Consider the following 13,457-nt stretch of genomic DNA (forward strand, 5'->3'; position numbering starts at 1 on the left):
TTATACCTTACTTTTTTTTCCCACCAGAATAAATGATATGTAGGTAGGGAAGATAAAATTATATTTGCCACTCATTTCCCACTGCTGTTCATTTCTTCCTTCTCTTCCTTTCCTTCCTTTTTTTATTTCCTTCTTTCCTCCTTCTCTCCATTTCTCTCTTCCTTCTCCATTTATCATGCTTACCACGTGCCCAGTTGGAGTTAGGCTCCAGGTTTACGAAGTAAAATTATATTTCATGTCCCAGAACATGAACATAACCAATTGAGCTTTCAGATTTCAAGGGGGAAGGGTGGTGTTTTTGAATGGAGGGAATCTTTTATCACAAATGTGGGTGCAAGGCCTGCTTCTGTAGTGGTCATTTCAATTCAACAAACACTGGGTCCCTTCAGACAGCAAGCCATGGTGTGAGGTAGTTCATTGGTGGTAAGTGGGCACCAACGGGAATAAGGCTCATCATCTGCAGACCCCAGGGGGAGCCAACTCATTCACCTCTTGGAGATGGCAGTGCCCAGTGGGCAAGAAGAGAGCTCTGCAGCTTGAGACCAGGACTGTAAGTGGGTTCCTCTGCCTAGCACCCCATTCTCGGGGGCACCTCTATTTTTCTGGTAACAAGGCTGACTCTTGTCTGGGCTGTGATACTGCCTTCCAGTGCATGTTCACAAGCAACCTGGTGTTTCCTCAGCTCAGTACTTTGGGCATTCAAAAAAGGCTAACATACAGTTCCTGCTTCCAAGGAGTTCCTAATATTGTGAAGATAAGACATCCACAGATGGAGCAGGGAAATGCTCTGCAGGATGTGATCCAGCCTCTAAGAGAGAGGGTCTGACATGGAGGAGGTATCTGAGCTGTAATGGATGGAGACATGAGGCAGAGGGCATTCTGAGCTTCAGGAAGAAAGCACAGTGCCTGGTGCTTAGTAGAAACTTTAACATCTGCAAAATTGAACGAAAACTTCAAATGCTATATCTGTAAAACCTTCTCTGATATTCTAAGCATATTAAATATATTTTTGGTAATTTAAACATTTTATTACCCAAGGAATGCATTTTATTACCCAAGGCTGTTTTTACCTATAGAAAATATAAGTAAGTAAAAGGAAAAAAATAATTGTTCATGATTGCCTATCGATAAGTAACTGTTGTTAACATTTTAATATAAAACCTTCCAGATATTCTTCTATGTTTCTTTATATATATGTGCATATATATATATATACACACACACACACACAATGTATCTATACCTGTCTATCTACATACAGATATTTTTATACAATTGAAAGCTGACATCTTCTGGGGGATAAGAGGATTCTCAGATGTCTCTGAGGTTGACAGGATGTCTTTGGCTACAGGGAAACTCAATGAAGACACAACAGAGAAAGCTCCCAAAGTTAAACCAAGGTGCTGCCTAAGCTGGTGTTCCAGCTCTCCCACTTGCTGGCCATGAGTCCTCTCTGAGTCTGCTTGCTTATCCATAAAATGAAGCTAATAACAGTGCCCAACCTGTAGGGTTGCATGAAGAATCCACTAGAAAATGTCTGTAAAGCCCTTAGCTCTAGACCTGGCATGTAGGAAACACTCAGTGATTGGTGGCTGTTCATTATCTTATCATTATTGCAATTGTCTTCATCATCATCAGTGAAGACATAGATAAATGGACTCATCATATTGGTTGTACTGTTGTGACTTGGTGCATACTTTTTCTTTGTTAATCCATCTCACTTAAGCTTTGGTTCACACCTGTCAGTGTTTGCTTGTATTTTATTTCATTGGGAAAGTTTGTCTCATCAACTGGAAGGACAACCCTTAACGGGCAATGATAGTTGCTTTGTCGACTTTGTCTCCCCCCCTGGCATGGGCCTGGCTCCCCTGAAGTCCTCAATGTGAGTTGGTAGAAGTAAACAGAATTTCCTGCTGTTAACATTCCACTGATGATGGCAAACAGGGGCAGATTAAGCAGCTGTGAGAGACATCCCAGCCCCCAGATGGAGTCATGTGTTGTATCTCCCCCACCACAGAGGCCCCCTTGTCCTTCCATAATAAAGAGAGCCACTCTGCAGCCACCTGCTTCCTTTTCCAGGGTCATGTGTGCTTTCTGTCTCCTGCTCTCTAGCTGGGAAAGCAAGATGCCTCATTGCTTCCAGGATCCTTCTTGGCTATTTTTACTCTGAGTCCCCCACCTCACCCTGGATATTTACTTGCTCTCGAAGAAGAGGAATTCTCCTTTCTCTTTTCTCTGCTTACTCATTTAGAGACTCCCACAGTATCCATACCTCCAAGTTCCAGCTCTGGAACTGCTCCTTAAAGAGGAGGTAACACCACATTTGGCCAAAAGCCTCCGAAGGCTTGAGCATCCTGTGGCACAGGAGATCCATTGCCAGGCTGAGCCGGGCTGGCTCAGGGCCTGGAAGTGAGGCTGTTCCAGGAAGCACTCACATACACCTGGGAACCCAGGCAACTGCCCAACTCAGTGTCTGGTGTCTCTGCCTTCACTCTGTCTCTGGCGTTAATTTCTTGAAGATGGCAGTGCCCATGCAGGCAAGAAGAGCAGCTTGAGACCCAAACTTCTAGAGTGCTCCTATACTCCCTCAATCACTGGAACAAGAATAAGGTCATATTGTGCTATCTTTTCAGAAGAAGAGTATTTAGGATCCACTTATGTGAATTACCTTCTAATCTTCTGGGAGCTCTTGGTCTGTCCAGCACTTCTTTGACAGGTGCACAGAGACTGGACTAAAGGACACAGTGATTCTAGGGAGCAAGCACTGGACCCAGAGTCCAAAGCACTGTGTTTAAAGCTGGGCACCTTCTCATGTTATCTGTGTAACCTTAGACAAGTGGCTTGGCCTCTCCAACCATTGATTTTCTCTTTGAATAATAGGGCAATGGCCCTCTGTTCTGCCAGCAGGAATGTTGTGAAGATTCAAATAAAGACATTTATGCAAAAACACCTCATAAATGGTAAAATGCTTCCCATAAGTGAAACAGTAAAAAGCCCTTGTTCTCCTGAGAAGTGGCACAAGTAGAGTCTTGAAAATTCAAATAGGTTTAGAGTCGTGATAATTTGCCCATCCTACTTTGTTGAATTTGTTAGGCCCCAATTCAGGAAATAGGTAGCTCTGGGCTCTATGGCTGGGAGAAGGTCCCAGAAATGCCCTATCAGCAATCATGAAATTTCTGGATTTTCATTGATGATTTTTAAGGCAATTGCCATATGAATAGCCACCAACCACTGAGTGATTCCTACATGCCAGGTCCAGGCCTAAGGACTATACAGACATTTTCTAACGGATTCCTCATACAACCCTACGAGATAGGCACCATATCATGGATGAAAAAACAGGTTCTGAGAGGACATACTGCCAGCAAGTGGGAGAGCTGGAACACCAGCTTAGGCAGCATCTTGGTTTACCTTTGGGAGTATTCTCTGCTGTTTCTTTACTGAGTTTTCCTTTAGCCAAAGACATCCTGTCAAACTCAGAGACATCTAGGAGTCCTCTTATCCCCCAGAAGATATGGGCCTTCAATTGCAGACACCAGTGGAAATAATTCTAATAAATTTAATTTCATTTTATATAATTAAGTCAAAGCCAAGGTTTTAAAACTCAAAGCTCATTTTTGATCTAGGTGTGTGTATTAGTTTACTATTGCTGCTGTAACAAACTAAGTAGCTTAAAGCACAAACTCATCATCTCAGAGTTCTATAGGTCAGAAGAGTAATATGGGTCTCGTTGGTAAAATCAAGGTGTAGATAGGGCTGTTTTCCTTCTGGAAGCTCTAGGGGAGACATCTCTCTTGCCTTTTTCAGCTTCTGGAGGCCATTTACAAATCTTGTGTTATGGTTCCTTCCTCCATCTTCAAATCACATTACTCCAACCTCTATTCCTCTAATTATAGCTACTCTATCTTGACCTTGAACCTCTTGCCTCCCTCTTAGGGGACTGTTGTGATTACATTAGACCCACCTGGATAATTCAGGATAATTCCCCATCACAACATCCTTAATTTAATAACTTTTGCAAAGTCCATTTTGCCATATAAGGTAACATATTCAGAGGTTCCAAGGATTAGGACATGGAAACCTTTGGATTTGGGGAAGGCATTATTTTTGTCTACCATAATCTGCATCAGGGCAATAGTGAGAAGCAAAATTAAGACAAAGATAAAATTACTTTCCTCATGTTAAACTCCAAAATCGGCTCATAATGGATGAGAGCAGTACTGTGCAAAACCACCTTTTTGGGACCGTTTCCTGGCCAGGGTCTAGCAGGATCTTGAGTGTTGATCTCCAAAGAAACACAGAGAAAAGGCAGTTAGAGGACAGATGCTTTAAAGTCCACCCAAATCTGTCCATGGCTGGAGGTGTTTAGATGACCTGATGGGAATGTCTAGTTTTGTTCACTCAATCCCATGCCCACCAAGCACCTACAAGTTATGACTTGACTTCTTGGAGAAGTTTTCCTACAGCAAGAGAATGTAGCAGTCTTACCAACATTTAATACTTAGATTTCTCCTTGTAAATCGATATCATCATCTCTTGTGATTTAGTTGCAGTGAATCAGCATCGCCAAGAATGATAAACTCAGAAATGCACAAGGTTGAACTTCTGGGCTAAGGAACAGTGGTGAAGGTAGGCCCATCCCTGGTGAGACCAGATACTACCTTCCAGACATAGGGACTTGATCCTTTGTTATTTAAGGCAGTAGAGATAAGGAATACTTCCAGCTTTTCAAAACAAGTGTTTCAGACAATGATTTACAATTGTCTATTACGATTTCCTTCCAAACTTCAGTAGCCATTTCGAATAAGCAAGTTATAAAATCACAAGCAAAAATGAAATGTCATTCAAGAGGCAGGATGTTGTCATGGAAAGAGGGCGAATAGCAGGGTTTGAATCCCAGCTCTGCCTCTAACTTCCTGTATGATTCAGAGTAAACTACCTTCTGTCTTTGATCCTCGGTTTCATCATCTGTAACGTAAGGGTTTTGGTGTAAATCAGTGATTCTCAGTCCTGACTGCACATTAGGACTACCTAATAAACTTTTGGAGAATGTCAAGGTCCAGGCTTCTCCTGGTTGGAGCTACTCTCTCTCTGAATGATCACCCAAGTCCTTTCTATATTTTCTGTTCTATCATTCTATGAAATGTCTGGAATTTGGTAATCAAGGTTTGGTTTTGAGTTTGTCAGAGGTTTCTGTCCTCCTCATCCCTGCCACTGAATAGCAAATTCAGCTGAACAAAGAAATGAAAATTGAGTGTCTAGTGCCTAAAAAGCACTGAGCTCGGCCTTCAGGGGTTCCTGCACTCAAGGTCCTTACCAGGTGGTCACATAAGAGGCCATGTACCTAATTAATTATAAGTAAAAAGGGATGGACCTTGTTCCATTTTTAAATTTATCATACTCATGTATGAAATGGGTAATTTCTTTAACTTCTAAGGAACTTCTTTTTCAGGAATTCAGAGTTTATGGTCAATATCCTTTCTCATATTTTTCAGCAAAGGAGGAGGGATGGATTCTGATACAGATATCTAGCAGCTAAAGCAGTCTCCTTGTCTTCCCACCTGGTGGTTTTTATTGAAGCCCACCCTGCCTTGCCCATCGTGTGCTGAAATTTAGAAGCCGCACAGCATTACACTTCATTTTTAACGTTCATTGAGTGCTTGCCATGTGCCAGGCATTATTCTAAGAATTTTATGGTTGTTAACTTATTTAATCTGCAAAGGACCCTGTGAGATGGCCACTATTATCTTCCCTATATCACAGATGAGGACAATGAGGCAGAGAACTCATGTCACTTGTTCAGTGTCACACAGCTGCTGGGGAGTTGTGATTTGAACCCAGAGAATAGCTATAGATCTCAGGTCCCCAATGGCTTAGAAATGGATTCTGTATTCTTTGTGAAATAGTTTTATGGCTATCAAAAATAATACTTACAAAAAATAAACAATAACATGGGCAATGTTTATGTTAAAATGTTAAGCAGAAAATTAGTAAGATAAAATCCTTTATAAGTATGATATTAAAGACTATGTAAAACAAAAACAAAATACAAATCAATAAAAAATTATGCCCAGGAAAAAAAAAGACTAGAAGGAAAATAGCCAAATACTAAGAATACTTGGAGGATGGGATTATAAATGATTGTTTTATTCTTCTGATGTTTGTGCTTTTTAAATAATGAGTATATATTTCCTTTAAAAGTCCACCCCCCAGTGGCAAGTGAGTCTTCTCAATAATTTGCTTTAAGAAAAGATTAGGGCTAAGCTCTGACATTCTGAAAAAAAAATAGTCTGTGTTCCAAAAATTGGCAGATCAGTCATTTTAAATTTAGGAAATATTTTCCCATGGAAATAAGGGTATGCACAGTGGTTAGATTCTCTTTAAATATTTTAAACTAACAGTGCCAAGCCCCAAGAACTTTATCTGTATTATCTCGTTTAGTGGACTAGGAATTGCTATTATGATGTTTTACAGTGGTGATTAAGTAACTTGCCTGAGATTACAGTGGCAGAGAGTAGCAGGGTAAAGCTAGGAACTGATCCCAGGCAGTCTCTCTCCATCCAGAGTTATAATTAAGCCTATTTAGCATAGCATGATGAAGTATTGCATGTTTCCCCCAGGCTTATTTTTCTCACTGCAGTTTTTATTGTGAATATGCCCTATTTTGTCTACTTTTTTTAGCTAAATAGACTTTACTGTCTTTCTTCAGGATCTAACTGCCCTCAGGATATTATTTGTAGGGCAAATAAGCTTTGGATTCCATAGTGGGCTTGTAAAATCCACGTGCTCCTCCCTGACCCCAACATCTGAAGAAGAGTCTCCTCCTAAGCCATTTATTCAAAAAAAGGACCTTCCCAGATTGGATGCTCTTCCCTTAGGGATAACCAGAGGCCCCACTTACAGAGAACTTCCTGGTGAGTCTAGTTCTCCTGCTCCACCCTCAACATCCACCTGGTCCCTGGACCACACTCTGGGCCAAAGTTGTCTCCTTTGGGACCAAATGTGGAAAGAGAAGCCATTTCTAGACTTCCTCTGCCCTTTGAAGGGCTTATCAGGACTGAATCAGTGCTCCTGTGAGCTCTTTTGATGGTTTAGGTAAAAAGAGAGGTCAACCACTCACACCATCTGCATTAGACCTGCTTGAAATAACATCACTGAGATATCAAACATTCTTGGTCCAGGCTATGGCATCATCTAAGAATGAAAAAGCCACATTAGATCATTGGCTTGGGCCTTGGATTTTATTTTTGATCCCTCCTTATTCTGAAAAGGGCTACTGAATTTCCATCTTGGGATTCCTTCTCATCTGTCCCCCTTCATTTCCTATGCCAAAAAGAGAACAGATCTTCTCTTCATCTGAGGGGTTGAGAACCCTACTGGCCTATTACAGAAAACTGGGAGCACAGCAGAGCTGATTGATGGGTGCTGTGTGCAATCAGCAAAGCTCGCTGTCCCAGAGCCAGCAGTGCTCAGGGCATCTCCCTATGGATTAATACTTGAGATGCTTATGGAGGGAGGAACTGGGTCCCTGGGATGTGAGGGAGGGGTAGTCACCCACGCCCCTTGTGAAGGTGCCATCTGTTCCTCGTACATGATTTGGGCCTCCTGATGCCAGGTCAGGGCTGAATCCGTATAAAAGGTTGAGACTTCTGACAGCACCTCAGTCCACTTGCCTCCTGGGAGATCTGCTCCAGTGCCTGAACCAGGTAAAGCACATTCTGGGGACCAGGATGGACTTGGGTGCTGGTGTTTAGGCAGGGAGAGGCCCTGGGTGGAGACTGAGGATAGTCTTGAAGAAAGGTAAGGAGAAAGGGGGCTGGTAGGAGCTAGGTGAAGGGAAAAAGAGATTGGTGTCTAACTGAGGTTGCAGAGAATTTATTTGAAAAATATGGAGTTCCTAGGTGGAAACCATATGTAAATTTATTGGAACTGGTTTGGGGAGATTGGGTTTTAAAAAATCTGATATAATAGAGATGAAATCTTGTGAATTCATATTTCAACTTTACATACAGGAAAGTCACCTTGACCTGGTGGAACTTCTGGTTTGTCTTTCAGTTTTATCCAACTCCCATCAAAATGTCCTGCCAGCAAAGCCAGCAGCAGTGCCAACTCCCTTCCAAGTGTCCCCCTAAGTGTCCTCCCAAATGTCCCCCAAAATGTCCCCCCAAGTGCCCACCCCAGTGCCCAGCCCAGTGCCCAGCCCCTTGCCCACCTCCCTGCTGTGGCCCCAGCTCTGGGGGCTGCTGCAGCTCTGGGGGCTGCTGTAGCTCCGGGGGCTGCTGCAGCTCTGGGGGTGGCGGCTGCTGCCTGAGCCACCACAGGCGCCGGAGATCCCACCGCCACAGGCGTCAGAGCTGTGACTGCTGTGACAGCGGCAGTGGTCAGCATTCTGGGGGCTCTGGCTGTTGCTCCGGGGGCTGTTGCTGACCTGGACCATGAGAATAAAAGACCCGCGTTGGAGGAACCAAAGTGCCAAGGACCTGCCCCAGCCTGAGGCTACTCTTCTCCCCTTTCCCCATGGGAGGACTTCTGAAAGGCTTTGTGCTTCCCCCTTCTACCTGTGTCTGTTCTCTCCACTGTGATGTCTAGAGGTTTCACCTCTGATATTCACTGGCCTGATTTCCTCTCTCAGACACCGTTCTGTGGAGGACTTGGTGTTGGAGTTATGAAGTGATTTTCTCCGTAACAATAAAGCTTTTTGTTCCTGATATCACTGCATCTTGATTATATTTTGTTTGCCTCTCCCACTCCCTATTCCCTGCATCAAGCCATCTTCTCTGCTCTACTTTAAAGGGCAAGCGAACACAAAACAATCTGTTCGGTAAGCAGCATTTGGCACTGAAACCACTTAGACCTCTGGGAAACAATTTTCCCTTTTATGCTCTGCATGTGGGAACATTAAGCTTGAAGGAAAGAATCATGTCTGAGGCCACTAGGCTTAGCACAAGCTACACCTGAGGAGAGTCAGAGGAGGATGGTGGTACCCAGAAAGGTACAGGATGAGATGGAATGTTCAGCAGAAGAGCCCTTCAGGTAAGGGCCATAGTTTTAAAAACATATTAACTCCTATTCGCGGGGAAAAAGGTCATCTAAGTGCTCAGCCTGGGCTGCAAGGAATGGGTGCCCTTTACTTTTCTGATGATTACAATCCCAGGGGCTGTCTTCACTTGGCTGGAGAAGAGAGTTGGAGAGGTTCTGAGGGAGTGAGTTTAGGAGGCAGGTGTGAAATGTGTGCCCATTTTACCTCTGAGGTCTTGATTTTGGGTCTGAGTAGAGAACCAAGAGGACAAGCCCTCTGACAAGCCCAAGACTGCCTCCTTCCACTTGGCATGTGTGGTGTGAGTGTGTGTGTATGTGGATGTGGTGTGGGGGAGGGAGCAGGGGGCCTTTGGCCACTGTGTTGAGTTTTTCAAGTGACATTTCTTTCGGAATGGGCTGATTCCTTCAAAGGATACTCAGAAGGTTTATGAGAGAAAAGATAATTCTCAGTCTTACATTCAAGATCAACACTTCGCTCTTCCTTTAATAAGAGTCAACATTGGTGAGTAAAGTGAGTTTACTATATAAGACCATAATAAGTCCAAATAATGTATGCATAATTGCCCAAGTCTTCCCCCTTATCAACTTCTGTCAAACCTTCTTCTTCACTCTTACTTTTTAGACCTTTGCATAGTTCCACAGAGGAGATCCTGCTTCCATCTTATTACCTCATTACTTCCTCCTCTTTTCTAATATTGACGTCATCTATTGCAAGATCTCACTTATACTCACCAATAGCTCTCAAGTCACAATAAATGAAATTGCTATCTTTTGCGATTTACCTTTCTTTGTCTGTTCCCACTGTGAGCCACTAACAGCTCACTCACCCCAAAGCTCTCTCTCAGTATTAATTCTTAAATTCTTAGTCTTGAACTTCACTTATATTTCACATTCATGGTTGTGAGCAGTTTCATTAAGAAATGGTTTTGAAGCCAGTGGGCCTTCAAGTCTCTTCTGAGTCTCTTCTTTTTTTTTTTTTTTTTTAAATTATTTATTTATTATTATGAGTCTCTTCTTAAAGGCAGTTACTTACCCCACTCAGCTAACATGGAGTTGAAGAACGTCAACCACCAGACCATGGAGCCTAGAGTGCCTACAACTGAAAGCAGGAGGATTGCATCCAATATCCATGTGGAATCTAAACCCCCTCTTGACATAGATGTGGAATGGACACAACCAAGCCAAGGTCCACAGGAAGGAGGAATACAGTAAGGATTAGAGTGGACTTAACGATATCCTATTCATGAACTATTGTGGTTAATAATCAAGAAAATGTGGCATTGGTGTGGAAAAAGTGGCCATGGTGGCTGCTGGGTGCAGGGAATGGGAGGAAGAGATGAGATGTGGAGGCATTCTCGGGACTTGGAGTTGTCCTGGGTGGTGCTCCAGGGACAATTGCCGGATGTTGTATGTCCTCCCATGGCCCACTGGATGGAACGTGGGAGAGTGTGGGCTATGGTGTGGACCACAGGCCATGGGGTGCAGCGATGCCCAGAGATGTACTCACCAGACGCAATGGATGTGTCATGATGATGGGGGAGAGTGTTACTGTGGGAGAGTGGTGGGGTGGGGGCGGTGGGGGTGAATGGGGACCTCATATTTTTTGAATGTAATATCTTTTAAAAAATGAATAAATTGAGTAGAATTTGGAAAAAAAATAATAAAAAATATAAAGGCAGTTACTAAAACCACCATTTATGATGGACTCTAGGCCTTTGGAATGGACTTCTTTTTCTTTTCTTTTCTGTTCTTCCCTTCTCTTTTCTCTCTTTCTTCTCCTTTTTCTTCTCCTTCTTCTTCTGCTTTCTCTCTTCTTCCTCTTTTTTCCCCTCCTTTCTTCTCCCTGCCCCTTCTGTGTCTTTTTGTTGTCTGGAAGTGCCTTCTGGGAGATATGTCTCCCAGAGTGTCTCTAAAGGGAGAGAGGGAGGTGAGAACTGTATAGTAAGGAGCAAAGAGTTCCACAGGCTGGCTTGGCATTTTGCAGTTGGGCCAGCAGCACACTGTTTTCCTGTCTGCCCAACAGGGCTTTATCAAGGGGATGTCGCAAACTGACAACATTCACAATTTTTTTTCCCTGGCCTGGATTTTTCTTCCTCCTGTCACCAGTGACAGAGAGAAATCCCCACTGGAGTTTCCAAAGGTGCATCACTGCCAATATCTTTCCTCAACCCCATCTGCAAGCATCTCCTTGTAGCCCAATAGGCTTGTCACCTAGCCTGTGGTCAGTCCAGAGGAGCCAAAGACCAAGAGCCAAATAGACAGGAACCAATACAACAAGAACATGAACTACCAACTACCAAGTAGATGCTTGCACACGGGGATGGATGTGTAGACAAATGGAACTGTGTGTTGTGCACACATGCAGACTCGCATGTACACTCTGGGTAAGGGCAGGGAGGACAGGTACCAAAATGGGGACCCCAGACCTCTCCACACTTAAGGCCCCCTGCCTTCTCTTAGCATGCACAAAGCCCTCCCAGCCATCAATGGTGTCCTGTTTGGAAAGCAAACATGCGGCAAACAATCCTGGCACCTCTGTGAAGTGACTTGGATGTTCACGTGCACCACCTACGGGTGCTACCTGAGTGATGAATGTCTTTGGGACGTGTCATCTAAGCATGTCTATTGAGAAATGGGCCCCTCCCAACGAACCTCAAGAGCTCTTTATAAAAGGTCCTCTGGCTGGACACTGCTCAGTGAACTGCCTAGGAGGTGACTATTGGAGAATTGTTCCAGTTGGAGACCTGAGTGAGTCTTCCAATCACCAGGGTCTGGTGAGTCTCTAGGTGGCATCTGGGAGAGGAGGTTGGGAAGGGTTGAAAGCGGAGGGGAGGAGAAGCAGAGCACAGCCAGCAGAGCAGAGATGGGAGCCTCACACAAGCCAGTCTCTCCTGGAGCCAAGGAGGACATGGAGGCCAGACCCGATTGGGGGTGGGGTGTGACTTTTGGAAGTCTGTAGCAGAGCATGACTAGGGCCCAGGTCTTGCTCCCAGGACAGAGATATTTCCATTCTCAGCATCACTCTGCTTTTCCTTATGGGGGATGAGAGGGATAGGCAAGAAAGAGCGACCTCAGCGTGCTTCTGAGGTTTGTGGCTTCTTTAGACCCAAGCCACGGGGATGCATACATGATTTGGTGTTTTCCAACTACTGGGGTATTTATACACTCTTAATAATTATGCAGATATGGCTTAAAAGTCTGTGGTATGCAGCACAGGGAAAGAGCCAAGAGAAGATTTTGGACTCGGTCATACAGACAAATTGCCACAAAATCCTCTAGTTTCCACTGTGGAGAACTCACGTAGTCTTCGTTCTAGTCAGAGAAAATGGAAAACTATTGATTCATTGTGTATTATTTTCTGCTCTATGCATATTTAAATCACTAGAAACATCTATTTGGATTTGTTTGCTTGTATCTCTTCTTTTCCCTTCTTTCTTGGTTCTCTCTCCCTCTCCCTCTCCCTCTCCCTCTCCCTCTCCCTCTCCCTCTCCCTCTCCCTCTCCCTCTCCCTCTCCCTCTCCCTCTCCCTCTCCCTCTCCCTCTCCCTCTCCCTCTCCCTCTCCCTCTCCCTCTCCCTCTCCCTCTCCCTCTCCCCCCTTCCCCCTCCTTTTCCCTTCTTTCATGGTTCTCTCTCTCTCTCTCTCTCCCCCCCCACTCCCACTCTCCCCCTCCCCCGCTGGTTTTGCTTACTAAGCCAGAATTTTGAAAGCCCTGAGTTCCATTGTTGGCCCAAAACGTCTGCTCGCCTTTGAAACGCTGTCTTTCTTTCAGGATCGCTGTACCTAGCTCCGAGATGTCCTCCCAGCAGTACGCGACTCCCGCCAAAGGCTGTTCTAAGGGGTCTTCCCAGGGCGCCGCTCCGGGTCCTGCTCCGGGTCCTGCCCCGTGTCGCGCCCCGGTGCCCGCCGCCTCCTCCTCCTCCTGCTGCGGCGACGGCTGCTGCGGCTGCTGCGGCTCCAGCTCCACCGGCTGCTGCTGCTTTCCGCGGAGGCGCCGCCGGCAGCGCGGGAGCGGCTGCTGCTGCTGCGGGGGCGGCAGCCAGAGGTCGCAGTACTCCAGCCACAACCAGAGCTCCGGATGCTGCTCGGGCGGCTGCTGAAGCGGTCCAGGGGTCTGCGCTGGAGGGATGACGGAGGCCGGGGCGCAGAGCCCCTTCGGACCTGCAGACCCCACCTACCTCCTCACTACTAGTCTTGACAGCTCCGGCTCCGGGCTGAGCCTCAGAGCTTGCCCACAAGAAGGTTAATTGCACCCATCCTGTTCTCAGCTCCACAAAACTCCCTGACTTCAAACGTGATGTAATTTTCTTCCCTGGGGATTCGAGCGCCAAGACCCAGGGCCTTATTGTCTTCCGGGGCTTGCACACAGGAGGTGCTCAATGAAGGCGTACTGATTTGACTGTCCTTTGAAGACATGTT

General features: G+C 45.2%; 1 protein-coding gene across 1 annotated transcript; it reads left to right on the forward strand.

The window, feature by feature from the left end:
* Positions 1-12,808: 12,808 nt before the first annotated feature.
* CRCT1 (cysteine rich C-terminal 1) lies at positions 12,809-13,138 on the forward strand. The gene has a single exon (XM_004469735.2). It carries the CDS (start codon positions 12,833-12,835, stop codon positions 13,136-13,138), a length of 306 nt encoding a protein of 101 aa, XP_004469792.1. The 5' UTR covers positions 12,809-12,832.
* Positions 13,139-13,457: the final 319 nt, after the last annotated feature.

This window comes from Dasypus novemcinctus, chromosome 13, assembly GCF_030445035.2.
Source record: "Dasypus novemcinctus isolate mDasNov1 chromosome 13, mDasNov1.1.hap2, whole genome shotgun sequence".
Classification (NCBI taxonomy): Eukaryota; Metazoa; Chordata; class Mammalia; order Cingulata; family Dasypodidae; genus Dasypus; species Dasypus novemcinctus.

Excerpts from the sequence above, each read along its gene's own strand:
- CRCT1 (XM_004469735.2), top strand. The coding sequence starts at position 12,833 with ATGTCCTCCCAGCAGTACGCGACTCCCGCCAAAGGCTGTTCTAAGGGG.